Raw genomic sequence first — 14,099 nt, 5'->3', positions numbered from 1 at the left:
TATTCTTCTCTTCTCTATCTTTTAAACATTCCCCAATTCAAAATATCCTTTATAATGCAAGCTATAATGCATGTGTCACAATTAATAGTGTGGTGGTGTTTTGTTGTTTTTGTTTTTTTTTTTAATTTCCACTACTCTCTTTGTGACTCGCTGTAATCTCTTCACGCGCCTCCGGCACTCCTCTTCCTCTCGCAGCCATGCAAAAGTCAGCGGGCGTGTGTATGTGATCATGAATAGGTGGGTAAGAGGCTCGCTTTCTGTGACATCCATCAGCATTTTCCCAAATCACCATCCTCAAGTCTCTCCTTGTCTCCCTCTGCCTTGAATCTTTCCACACTCACTCACTCACCTCACCTCAACTTTTCCTAAGATTACAATCTAACTTGTCTTTTCCCTACTACATGACCTGATGGTGCATTCAAGTCAGCTGGGAAGTAAGATACTGTATGTCATAACTTGGAGCTAATCAAGTCTAACATTAAAACAGTCACGTTGAAAGTAAATAAACTTGTGTACAAGGGCAACTGTGTTGCAGAGGTGAGCATGGAAAGGCGCAGCAGCAGTAGTGAAAAAAAAATCATGAATAGAGAGAAAACTATACCATACAATATCTAGAATATATTGTATGTAGATGTTATTCATGTAAATGAAAGCAGCGGGAGAACTCAGCATTGTGCTGCAAAAAAAACAACCTGTATCAATAAAGTACTTATACGGTAATAGATGTGAAACAACACATTAGTATATTATGCATTCTGTGTATGGTGATGTGAATGCAAACTAATGCGGCAGTAATAGTCAACAGTGTTGTATGTTGCAAAAAGCTGCATCTATCAAAAAAAAGTTGCTCTTTGGTATGAAATAATAAAGAAGACCTAATTGCAAGTACTGCATGTAGATGTGAATACAAACAAAAGCACAGTCGGGATCATTTTTCATCTCGGTTCAAAGTTCCACCTGTTCCAATTAACTTTGCCTTGCGCAGATGTTGGAAATTTCCCACTTTTCCAGAATATATTATTATTAACACATGATCTTATCCGTGGACAAGCACCTCTCCAGGCCTAACTTAAGACACAACCCGTCCCTACTTGCAACTTAACTTTATCCCCTGCCTTGTTTCCATCTACCACCTAAGCTGTCCCTGCTTTCCATCCGTCCTTTCCTACATGCAACCTGACTTGTCTTTTCCCAACTTATCGCTTTACCTTACCACCCTTTACATCCAAATGCCGGCCCTTTCTTACAGCCTGCTCGTCTTTTAATTACTACCTGGCCTGCAATGACACGAGTCTAATATGATTTGGGATATTTTAAAGAATGAATGTCTTCCGATGTGCCTGCAGTCCCGATTATTGAATCCTACCATTTTAGCTAGAAGTATCTATGTAACCAAACCTGTCAACAAGCATGCTTGGACCATAAGATGACTTTAGCAAAAGCCTTGAAGCCCCCCACCAGCCAACTAAAGCACCTGAACGCAACATACACTCAGTCTGTTTTCTTGTCAATTTCTCTCTTTCTCACTCTGTGGAACTTTATTGTCCTGAGCAGCATCAAGAAAAAAATAAGTCAACAGAGCAAGTAAGTGTCAGCGTCCTGATGATGATAATAATAGCGCCTGCGATTGACATGCAGCCAAATTAAGTATGACCCCCAAAAAACAATCAGATTTTTATCAAGAATGCATCGAGAATGTTGCACCCACCGCTTTGCCCGCTGCAACATCGCTTCACTTGCTGAAAAAAAGATTGAGCGTTCGTAAAAGAAACCTTTGAGAATCAGCTACAGTGCGTGTGCGTGAATATCTTGTGTTGTTTATGGACTCATGAGGACGAAAAGGGGTAGTTTGAGAAGTTCAATTAATCACAAATCATAGCACGTCTGCACATAATGGAGCTGTTGAAGATTGTAACAGTGCTCTATAAAAGTGCTGATGAATCCACTTCGGTGTAAAAATTTATTAGCTGTACTAGGGAAATAATTAATGACCTGTGAGTTTCATAAAACAAAATAATTATTAATGAATTCGTGAAATATTTTTATCTGGGGGTGGCACAGTGGTTCAGCTGGAAAGTGCTGGCCTCACAGTTCTGAGGTCCCGGGTTCAATCCTGGACCCGCCTGTGTGGAGTTTGCATATTCTCCCCGTGCCCCGGTTTTCTCCAGGCACTCCGGTTTCCTCCCACATCCCCAAAACATGCAACATGAATTGGACACTCTAAATTGCCCCTATGTGTGATTCTGAGTGCGGCTGTTGTCTTAATGTGCCCAGTGATTGGCTGGCAACCAGTTCAGGGCGTACCCTGCCTCCTGCCCGTTGACTGAGCGGATAAGCTCCAGCACTCCCGCGACCCTCGTGACGATAAGCGGCTGAGAAAATTGAGAAATGGATTTTTATTTATTTGTGAATCAAACCAAATTAACATGAACGTTTAAATACACAAGACATTGGAGGTCCTCATGTGTACATAATGTAGCGTGTATTCTTCCTTGTATGTAATAATAATGTTCAACATGTGTGCCAGGCTGGCTCACCCAGAAGGCAGCCTGGCTGACCTCACCATGCTCAGCGGCAGCTCCGCAGAAGCTTCGCTGTCCCGGGGTAAGGACGACGAGCAAGAGGAGCAGGGCGAGCAACTGGTGGCGGTGGCAGATGACTCGTCAACTTCGGCCGGTGGTACCAAGCCCGGCAGCCTCTCCGACGCGAGGCAGTCCAGCACGGACGACAGCCAGCGCTTCAGCGTGGGCACCGAGCCGGAACCCAGCACCGATCAGAGCTCATCCGGTATGACTACTGTGTAATGCTGTCGTTCACTGCCCCCCCCCTCCTTAAATAGACACATTTTTTAATTTCCCTCAGGAAGAAAGAAAATCGTATCCAGCGAACAATCATTTAAATCAGAGATGGTTGAGTTTGTGAGGAAGATAGACCCCACATGGAAGATTTACGTGGCTCCCATGGGCCAAAGTGCACCCCATTAATCACCATCCCCAGAGCAGCAGCAGTTTGTCCAGTGGTCATATTTATTTATATTTTTTCTGTTTTTCCCGGACCAGATTTATGTGGCGATTTCAGTTCCGACACCACGCATAGCTCAAACACTTCACTCGGTTACTTTTTTTTTTTTCCCCTACAAGCAAAGCTACTGAGTGTATTTACGATGGAATATAATCATTACCTTTTTCCAAGGAGCTTTACAGATTTTTCGTGTTTGTTGTAAATTAAAAAAAAAAAAAAACTTTTGATGGATTCTTTTATTGTTCGCAAGACAGTTAAAACTTTGTGAGGTGACTTTATTATTGGAACCAGATTCTGTTGAACGGGCCATAAACTCGGTCTGTATAAATGCTACTGACATAGAATGAGGGCAACCAGACAATTCTTCCGTTTCTTTTCACTGTCAGAGGTAGTAAAAGAGCCGGGGTGACGCCCGTGTACATGGTGAATGCCACAATCTTGTGTTGAATGTCGGGTTTAGCACCCAACACTCACTTGTTGTATTGAGCTCCAAGTATTTTACAGCTCACACCAGACGCTGGTCAAGTATTGGATCTACATCTGATGAACTTATTTTAAGATAAAAGGTTAATGTCCTACTTTGCTGGGTTCTCTGCGAAAGAAGGGCAGATAGCTTTTGTTCTAGGTGTGATGTGCCTATTTTGGGGCATATCTGTATGAAAGAAGGTATCTGAATAGTAGCTGAGTTTTTTTTTTTTTTGTCCCCCCCCCAAGACCTGAAGAGTAAATGGCACCTGGTGGTGGACCGGCTGGCTGTGCTCTTCCTCAAGTTCCTTGAGTACTTCCATAAACTGCAGCTGTTTATCTGGTGGCTACTGGAGATCCACATCATCAAGATTGTCTCCTGCTACATTGTACTGGTCTCCATCCGAGAGGTAACGCTGAGTTAAAGCATGTAACATGCTAATTCTGGAGTACCTTGCGCCTTGTTCCACATGTCCTTGTAGTGCCAACGCCTGCTGCGATAGAAAGATGCTAACATGCTAAAGTATGTCCTTTTTTTGTGCACTGTATTGTCTGTGCTTTCATCCTGGATTAGGCTGTGGCAAGATGGAATTTGAAAATTACACACCATCTCATCTTGGATGTTCCACTTTGGACCAGACCTTTCCCACTCGAAAACAGGAAAATCTTGTCCAGTTTAACCACTTTTTCTTCGATTATCCACATACTCTGATTGCCATTGCATCTTAAAACAACAGCATTTCTTTTTAAACTTTCTCCATTAATATCGAAAGTAAACATAAGCAGAATGTCTAGCTCGTCTTTGCTCTACATTGCCAGGACTGTGTTGCGCACTTAAGCAGTGGTGGTGGACGCTGTCTTTATAAAACACATTGATGGGCTGCATAAGTCCTGTAACATTTGTAATTATAAGGGGAGGTGTAAGGTCAACTAGAAAAAGGAAAGTGTGGCGGCGCAGCGGTCGTTGTTAGAGTTCAGTGTGCTGCCAACCAGTGGCTTCTTTCCATTTTTTACAGTACGTATGTGAATTGTGCCATTGGCTGTAACAATCCCTCACTCATTAAATCACATTGCAAAATGCCACAAACTGAATAGCTGTACGTTATACTTTCAATTTGCATTGGATTTTTTTTTTTTGCGCGCAACGCAGAATATCTGCAAAGAGATTGCATCAGATGTGCACAATTGTGCACGCTCGCAGTTTCGAGGGAACATTGGCTGACGTCTTTTTTTTTTTTTTTTTTTTTTTTTTGGCGCGCCGTCCCACGATCGACCAGTCGACACATTGAGCACCCCTGTGCTAACATATAGCAAGAGAGGAACCAGTTTAGAAAACGCGCTAAGGCGGATTGATAAGGATTTTCCATCATGCCTTGTCGACTGCTATTATTTCAAACTATTCATGCTAACATTTTCCATGCTAACATTATGCCCACTTCACAGGTGTCATTGCTCAACTACGTGTTTCTAGCGTCATGGGCCTTTGCGCTGCCCTACAGTCAGTATCGCCCCCTGGCGTCCAGCGTGTGCAGCGTCTGGACGTGCGTCATCATCGTTTGCAAGATGTTGTACCAGCTCAAGTCCATCAAGCCGCTCACTTACTCCAAGAACTGCACCATGGTAAGAAATCACTGTTCTAATGAAATCAGTTAAAGGCGTGAGCAGTGTTGAACGAGCCCGTTGGGGTTCCCTGTGACAGCCGGCGGCCTACACCACCGAGCAGGAGAAGGAGATGGAGCGCTCTTTGCTCTACAGTGGTCTGGTGGATCCTGCTAACTGGGTGGGCTTGCACAAGACCGATGACCTCCTGGGCTACATCAGGGTAAGTGGAATTGACCAAAATGGCTGCCCTGTTTGGGAATTTGAGAGCACTCACGCACCCTCCCGAGGCATCCACTGACCACAATTTGAGAGTCCCTAATAATACTCATGCGCAACCCCTGGAGTCATTTTACACACCTCCAGGAAGGTACTCACGCACCTCCTGGATAAAGATAAAATTTAACAAGGTGAGAGCATTTTTGGCCCGTGTCAAGTACTGTTAACAGCATCTAAAAATAATAATGTGGTACCACGACTTAGGAGTGACCTGACCTTATTTATTGAATTTTTTTTACATGAGTTGCGAGCAAAAATTTATTACGAGCCCAAAATGGTGGCAGTAAAATTTACAACAAGGAGCAGATGGTATTTTTTTTTCCCAAATAAGTCAAAGTGCTTGTGTCAAGCAGTTTTTTGCCACACCCAGTTGAATTTTACACAAACCACAATTTGAAATAGGTTAATGCTAGCAGACAATGCAAAATTTCTCAGACAAGTTAACAAAATTAGCATCCGTACTCCAGTGGTGACAACACCTGTAATCATGATGCACAAGCTGGATACGGTAATTCTTTATATTCTGTAGAGTGCTATTTTTATTTTTGGAAAGGTGTTCCATTTTTTTTTTTTTTGGGGGGGGGGGTCTTTTGATCCATTTTAATGGGGTAAAGATGATTCAAGCTACAAGTGTGGTCATAGACCGATTAAACTCATAAATCCAGCGACCACAGTAGTTTAGAAGAAAAACGAGAGACCATAAAATTTTAAAGTAATAAAAAGTGCATTTTTAGAACTATTGTCGACATCTAAAAAAAAAATGAAGACAGTAAATAAAAACCGGAAAAATAAAAGTGTTAATCATGATAAACCAAAAAAAGATAAAACAAGGGAGTATATTAGTATTTTTGTGCACATGCAGCACAACCTCCTGATCCTGGCCGTGCTGGCATTTGAGGTGACCATCTATCGCCACCAGCAGTACTTCCGTCTGAGGAACAAGCTGTCCCCTCCCGCCGCCCGCATCATCTTCCATGACGTGACACGCCAGCACCTGGATGTGGGCATCGTGTGCTTCATTAAATACTTTATCAACTACTTCTTCTACAAGTTTGGACTAGAGGTGCCTTTGCTTTTGCAGTCCATGTCCTGCTAAGACGTCAGCGGACGGATAATTTAATTGTCTCCCTTTTCTCTCTCTCTCTCCGTCCCGCCACAGACGTGCCTGCTGCTGGGCGTGAACGTTATCGGCCAGCGGATGGACTTCTACGCCATGTTGCACGCCTTCGCCCTCATCGTCGTCATGTACCGGCGCCGCAGGAAGGCCATTGCCGAGATCTGGCCCAAGTACTGCTTCTTCCTGGCCTCCATGCTCACCTTCCAGTACTTCGTCTGCATCGGGATCCCGCCCGCGGCCTGTAAAGGTCCGCAAAGGACGCCCTGTTTGACCTCTGCCAAGGAGATTTTCGTTTCAATTTGATATTCATGACATTGTTAAAAAAACCACTAGTATTTTAAAATAATACACATTTACATTAAATGACAGAAAATAAATTTTTAAATACTGTATAAAGATTTGCGGCACGGATGGAAAGCATCCCCGACCCGCCTGTGTGGAGTTTGCATGTTCTCCCCGTGCCTGCGTGGGTTTTCTCTGGGCATTCTGGTTTCCTCCCACATCCCAAAAACATGCAACATTAATTGGACACTCTAAATTGCCCCTGGGTGTGATTGTGAGAGCGGCTGTTTGTCTCGATGTGCCTGGCGATTGGCTGGCAACCGGTTCATGGTGTACCCTGGCTCCTGCCTGTTGACAGTTGTTATAGGCTCCAGCACTCCCCATGACCCTTGTGAGGATAAGTAGTTAAGAAAATGGATGGATGAATGAATATTTAATGAAATCCAACCATTTTCAGAATTGGCTTTATTAGCCAAGTATGTAGACAGGACACAAGGAAACGTTGAGACTCAATATATGGGATGTAATTTAATATTTACATTTTTCCCCATTTTCAGACTACCCCTGGAGATTCCCGAGCTCCACAACCGACTCTAACGTGGTCAAGTGGCTATACGTTCCTGATTTCCTTTCTAGGCCCAATCCGTCCTTCCTCATCTGTACGTCCTGTCACATTTTTCTCCCCCAACTCGTCACCCGCCACATTTCTAGTCCAGTTAAGGTGAGTGTGACTTTCTCTTCTCCAGACGACTTCATGCTGCTGCTGTGCGCCTCCATGCAGAGGCAAGTGTTCGATGACGAGAACAAGGCGGCCGTGCGGATCATGGCCGGAGACAATGTGGAGATCTGCAGGGACCTGGACGCGTCCTCCTTCAGCGTACACAACCCTGTTCCTGACTTCATCCACTGCAGGTACGCCATCTGCTACCCGCTTCGCATGCCGGTGTTTACGGTCCCTTTCTGTAGATGTTAACATCACAAGTGGCTTCACAAGCCTGTGTTCGGCATCCCATTGTGTCTGCAGTCACTCAATTGCATTCGAGTGTTTATGGGGCCCCTCTAAATGGTTGGTTGAGGTCACTCGACTCTTCTCTTGAGGAAGTAGTAGGCGCATTACATATCTTAGTAATTTTAAGTTACCGTGCTCTGTAGGATGGGAATTACGGTAAGTATCCTGACTTGTTTGGAGTAATTATTTGCGTTTTGTGTGTGGACTGTTGAGGTCAGTTGAGCATCTCACAAGTTAGGCATCTTGATACATTGCACAGCTGCAAATCACGTGCCACATGTGCCAGTCTTTTGGGGCCCCTGCGTGCGGATTGTTGAGGTCACAAGAAGCAGTGGAGGTCTTTTAAGAAACTCATCCGAGTTAGGCATCCCTAGTCGTCCGCAGCCATTGATCGCGTGCGCTTCACATTGCAGTGTTTTGATGCACAAAGTGGACACGTCTTTTATTAACACACTCTGCGTCCATCAACAAGGCCTCGCCGCAAGGTCGAGAGCACGCCACTACCGCCCTGCACTTATTCCATTGCCGTTTCCCCCTCCAGGATCAAATTACGGATACCGGGTCGCGGTGGGGGTAGAAATCCATAATCTGCAAAAACACTCTGTCGGTCACTGCGCTACTTAGGCGCTTTTTCCCCCTGTGCTCTAACTCAATAAATAGCTTTCAAGTATGGAAAAGGTATTTTCACCCATCAAGGCGCCGATTGATCATCCCAAACAGGCCGTCCAACGAACGCTGCTTCCTATGTTTTCACCACATCCATCACGAATAATGGACGCTGCCATGCGTGCCATTGCATTTTTCTGATATGTAGACATGCAACGCATCATACTACAGACGTTTCTGCACTTTGCCTTTCAAGTCTACGTACGTCCAGATTATCAGTGACACAAGGGAATGATGCACAAAACTTAAAAAGTTGCCGGTGTTTATTTTGTGTATTTCATTTTTGTACATTTAAATTTTATTTTGACGAGAAGAAAACACACGCGATGGTGTTTGGTCTTAGTGGGTTTTGTGCTGTAAATCCCTCCCTGTTGACTTGGACTGGTTTTTAAAGTTGAAGTGGTTTTTTTTTTAGGTTGGAGAGTGATTTTTAAATTGGATCTTCAAATCTATGCACTTTAAGTCCATCTTCTTTCATTTCATAGGTAAAGCCTTTCCTTTACACTTGCAGCACTTTGAAAAAGTAATCCATGCTTTCATCACATCTTAGATGGATTATTAAAGTTCACTTAACTTTGCAGTCAGCCATTCCTCTCTCAACGTTGTATTAATTGGCTTTTCACTCAACTACTTTTTAAAGTGTCTTTTTTACATTTATTTTTTGTTGTTTTAACTGTTATTGTTTCTAAATTACAGTATGTTAATGTACTTTAGTTCATTTTAATTAATTTCTGTATTCATTTCATTTATTTATATTTTTTCAGCTCAACTATGTTGCCCAATTCCTTCATTTGTTTTTCTTTCACTTTTATTTTTTCCATGTTGTTCTGTCACGAACGGGGCACGAGGGTGGACCCAAATGCACGACTCCAGAGACAAGCAGACAGTGCAGAGGAAACCTTTATTCGGTCTAAGTTCTAGGATCAGGCAGACAGTCCAAACAATCAGAAGTAATAGTACGGCAGGCTTACGAGGGTGGTCAGTGGACAGGCGTGGGTCGGTGCACGGAGAGCAGAAGTCAGGCAAACAGGAGTGCGGGATCGAGGCATCAAGGACGACGATCTAGCAGAGGACAAGTTGTCCCCCAAGTCCTATATATACTGGGCGTCATCAACTGCAACACGGTGCAGGTGTTTTCTGACTAATTGGCTGGCCAAGCCCAGCCTGGGCAGGAAGCCCGGAGCATGACATGTTCATTAAAAAAAAAAAAAATCTGTCAAAATAAAAACAAAAAAAATACAAAATAATTTCAATTGTTTTGTATTTTTTTTTGTATGTTTACCATTTCCTTGATGAACAAGTTAGCATTGTGCTGGCTTTTGCTGTATATTTATTTTTTCATCAGATTGGTCTTCATGTTTATTTTTGTAGTATTTTTTTGCTTAATCCTCTCACCAATTCTATTGATTGACCGGTTTGCCTTTTACTAGCATTTTTCTTGCTTTTATTTGGTTACATTTTTTTTTAAATTAGCATGAATTTATTTACTTATATATTTTCCTAGCGACATTTTCTTTTTTTTTTTTTTTTTTTAAATCCTTCATCCTTTTTTCCCCGCCTCCTGATTCTTTACCAAATCAGGAACCATTTTTATTTGGCATGGCATGTGTTTTCGAAGTTGTGTTTGTAAGTAGTGTTTGCAATTGTTCAGCCACAGCAGCTTGTCACCTCTCAAGTGTGCCCCCGCAGGTCGTACCTGGACATGCTGAAAGTGATCATGTTCAGCTACCTGTTCTGGTTCGTGCTGACCATCATCTTTATCACGGGAACCACGCGCATCAGCGTGTTCTGCATGGGCTACCTGGTGGCGTGTTTCTACTTCCTGCTCTTCGGCGGCGAGCTCCTGCTTAAGCCCATCAAGAAGATCCTCCATTACTGGGACTTCCTCATAGCCTACAACATCTTTGTCATCACCATGAAGAACGTTTTATCTGTGAGTTTCCAAGCTTTCTTTCAAAATAGGGAGGAGCTCTGAGCGTGTGACGGCGTTTCCTGTCTCATACGGGCACAATTACATTCACCAGGGAAGATATTTGGGTTTTTCTCAGTTCATCACTACATTGGGACTTTTCTTATCAAATTTCATGGATGTTTATGACATCTAAAAGACAAAAAAATCAGGAGTCTCGCAAATACTTAAAACTAAAAAAGTAGGAGTTGTACTGAAAAAAATAAAAACTGAAAATACATTTGCATGTACAGTATGTGTAAAATCTGAGACAGACGGTCAAATAAAATTGGAAGTAATACATAAAGTCAAAAATAAATAAGTATATAAATTAGCAATTCTGATTTTTGTATCAAATGTTTTTTTATCCAGTCAGGTCCAAGTTTATTAATTAGTACAATGAAAATTTTGATTTCATGCTCATATTATAAAGACTATTTTCTGTTGAATCTAAAAATCTCAATTATATTCATAGGAAAATATGTAGGATAATGCAAAATTAACAAATACAATTAAAATACACAATGAAGAATTTATTTTTGTTAATTTATGAAATTGATTCAACAATGCATATAATGTATCAATTTTATGTTAAAATATGAACAAGTTCAAAACATGGAAACAATATTTCATATTTTCTGTTAGCATTTTTTTTAATTATTTCTATTGCTTTCAAATCTGATCAGGTTGGAATTAATCGTCATTTTGTTGAACGCTTCCAATTTTCGTAATGTTGTTTAAAACCGATCCCCCATTTTTGCATCCGTAACGTTGCGGTTTCCAGATCCTGGCTTGCGGCTACATCAACTCTCTGATCCCCAACAAGTGCTGGCTCATTCAGCTCTTTAGCCTGGCTTGCACCATCAAGCAATACAACATCAACACTAACCAGGAACATCTCAGTAAGACAACCACACGCACACAAACGTGCACAGAACATTCCCATTGACACGCGTGATCCGAGCAGATGTGGACCAGCGGTGCGAGCTGCCCAGTGACGAGGCGGGCATCATCTGGGACAGCATCTGCTTCGCCTTCCTGCTTCTGCAGCGCCGCGTCTTCATGAGCTACTACTTCCTGCACGTGGTGGCCGACATCAGGGCCTCGCAGATCCTCGCCTCCAGGTACGCTCGTCTCCTCGTGGTGCTACTTAGGGAGGCGGATGGCGTCCTCAGTGCTGGTGTGTTGCGTGTACTGTGATCCAGGGGGGCGGAGCTTTTCCAGGCCACCATAGTGAAGGCGGTGCGGGCGCGGCTAGAGGAGGAGCGCAAATCTGTGGAGCAGCTCAAACGACAGTGAGATCTTTTTCTCCTACTTTTTCTTTTTGTTTGTTTTTAACTTGGCTTTGATTTGCTTATTTTGTATTTCTTGTATATATTTGGCTTTATTTCACTTTCTATTTTTTACTTTTTTTTAACTAATTTTTAGTACTTTTATTTTGCATTTGTTTTCTTATTTTGTTTTGATCGAACTTTTCCATTTTCATTTTTGTTTTATATCACTCATTTACTAATTTAGTTTTTTTAATTGATATTAATTTAATTTACTCATTGTTTTAATGGGACTTTCTTATTGGCTTTTTTGTATTTTTGTTTTGTATAATATTGTTTTGGTATTTTATTTAACTCATTTTATTTACTTTTTGTTGGTTTTTATTTTATCCTCATAGTTTTAGTTGTATTTTCATTTATTTATTTCATAAATTTTATTTTGGTTTATTGTTTCATTTTAGTTGATTTATCAAGGTTAAGAATTATTTCTAGTGTAATTTGGCTTATTCTTGTTTTTCTATAACCAGTAATTTTTTCAATTAATTTATATTCCTATTATTAACAATAAATACTGATAATATAATATGTAGTTTTTTGCCACTTAGATTTACTGTCTATATATTATATTTAAATTTTTATTCTATTTTGTTGTATTTCATCTATTTCTATATATTTTTTTGTATTTCGGCTTGAATGTCTCACAATGTTCTAAAATAAATATTGTACATCTCTACAAAGCCAGCCAGTCAGCCCCCACCCTCCCAAATGGACAGCTAATACATTTGTTGAAATGTCTTCTTAGATTCTTAATATTCCCACAGCTTACTTGATACTGAAACATCACACAGTGCTAACCCAATTACTCGAGTATTGTGATGTTTTATTAGAGCCCTAATTGACAATAATGAAGTAGAAGGAGTGTCCGATGCTACATTAAGTTCGCGTACTAACGCCACTCATCCACCCGTGACCGTGTGTCTGTCCGTCTGCACAGGATGGAGCGCATTAAGGTGCGGCAGCAGAAATTCAAGCGTGGCAAGGAGAAGATGCTGAGCTCGGTGCAGGAGTCCGCGGACGGGCAGACGGTTGGCCCGCCCCCTCCTGAAGAGGAGGACGAGGGTACGGAGGAGCCCCGTGCCCGTGTTGATGATGATGATGCTAAGCTAACGTAGCCACTCTTCCTTTGGTCCTTTACTTTGTGTCGTGTTGCACTGATGTCATTTGTTAAATTTTAGGAGCGCAGCCAGCCAAAGCCAAGACCAAAAAAAAGCACTGGTGGAGGCCGTGGGTTGACCATGCTTCCAGTAGGTTGACCCCTCCCCCTCTTTAGCTCGTTTCTCCACTCTCATTGGCCCTTGTGTCCTCGACCAGAATGCCGCCGAGGATTCCCACTCCGTCCGAGGGCTTTGAAGGCACCGGCCGTCGTCCTCTGGTCTTTTTTAGTCCTTTTCGGTCTCTATTTAAGGACGCTGCTTGACTGTCGCCGAAGAACCACTTTAGAAGATCTACTACGTGTGTTTGTAGTGCGGCGACATTGCCTTAAATAGACACAGGAAACAAGAAAAGGACTAACGGCCAGAAGTTGTGGCATTGTTTCCATCGCCCGAAGAGCCCGCGGTGGGTAATCGCTCACTTTTTATCACGTTTTAATGCAAAGATATGAAGTCCTCTCGACTCAAAAGGTTTCATTCTTTGCTGACATGATCAAAACCAACGCACATCACCAGCTATTAAGTATTTATTTTTATGCGGTCACGTTTATGAAATTGAGACGTTTTAAGGACGTTTATTTATTTCTTTATTTTAGTTACTGGATGCACTTACCCCCAAAAACTCCTGATTTCCACATTCCATTCCAAACAAGAAAGCATCCGATTCTGGTCCAGGTCAGCTTGCATCGGGGCCCAGTGGGGCAGTGACCCACAAGAGCCAAGAAACTGAGCCAAAATGTTGCTTGTTGTTTGCAGTACAAACACTTTGTCATGCTCCACCCATAGGACTGGAGTGAAACAATATTTCGTGGCTCACCTAGGAATCGGTTTTCTTCAAATCAAAATAATATTGTTAAAAAAATAATAATAAACCAAAAATAAATAATAAATACAATGGAGTTTTTTTTGTCTTTTTTTTTTGTTGTTTTTTTTAAGTTTGCAAAATTGCTGAAAAGAGTTATGAACTATTATTCCCTGAACATGTGGTAGCAGGGTTCCCAAAAGAGAAAGTGTTACATTCTCTTATAAAGGTGCAGACTGAAGGATTATTATTATTTTTTTATTCTTAAAAGGCTGGTTTCCTATCTGGTTATGGATCATGCCGGCTATTGCAGCCCGCCCCCTTCTTCCCCCGCTCCCAATTTCGCCACCAGTGTCTCCCCATCACCTCCCGCCCCGCAAGCCCGCCACTCTTCTGTTCAAGGACACAAGTCAGCCTTGTCGCTTCCAA

General features: G+C 42.1%; 1 protein-coding gene across 2 annotated transcripts in view; it reads left to right on the top strand.

The window, feature by feature from the left end:
* The window catches only part of LOC133510632 (piezo-type mechanosensitive ion channel component 2), a 61,615-nt gene that overhangs the window by 32,286 nt on the left and 15,230 nt on the right, over positions 1-14,099 (top strand). For both annotated transcript variants that reach the window (XM_061838740.1, XM_061838739.1), the window contains 14 exons: positions 2,528-2,787; positions 3,736-3,896; positions 4,930-5,106; positions 5,186-5,308; positions 6,227-6,427; positions 6,524-6,728; positions 7,321-7,422; positions 7,510-7,675; positions 10,128-10,371; positions 11,171-11,288; positions 11,354-11,510; positions 11,592-11,681; positions 12,652-12,776; positions 12,893-12,961. In XM_061838740.1, the coding sequence (XP_061694724.1) occupies positions 2,528-2,787; positions 3,736-3,896; positions 4,930-5,106; positions 5,186-5,308; positions 6,227-6,427; positions 6,524-6,728; positions 7,321-7,422; positions 7,510-7,675; positions 10,128-10,371; positions 11,171-11,288; positions 11,354-11,510; positions 11,592-11,681; positions 12,652-12,776; positions 12,893-12,961 (2,198 nt within the window). The remainder of the gene's footprint in view (positions 1-2,527; positions 2,788-3,735; positions 3,897-4,929; positions 5,107-5,185; positions 5,309-6,226; positions 6,428-6,523; positions 6,729-7,320; positions 7,423-7,509; positions 7,676-10,127; positions 10,372-11,170; positions 11,289-11,353; positions 11,511-11,591; positions 11,682-12,651; positions 12,777-12,892; positions 12,962-14,099) is intronic.

Source organism: Syngnathoides biaculeatus, chromosome 13, assembly GCF_019802595.1.
Source record: "Syngnathoides biaculeatus isolate LvHL_M chromosome 13, ASM1980259v1, whole genome shotgun sequence".
Lineage (NCBI taxonomy): Eukaryota > Metazoa > Chordata > Actinopteri > Syngnathiformes > Syngnathidae > Syngnathoides > Syngnathoides biaculeatus.
This window is presented reverse-complemented; position numbering and strand designations above follow the sequence as displayed.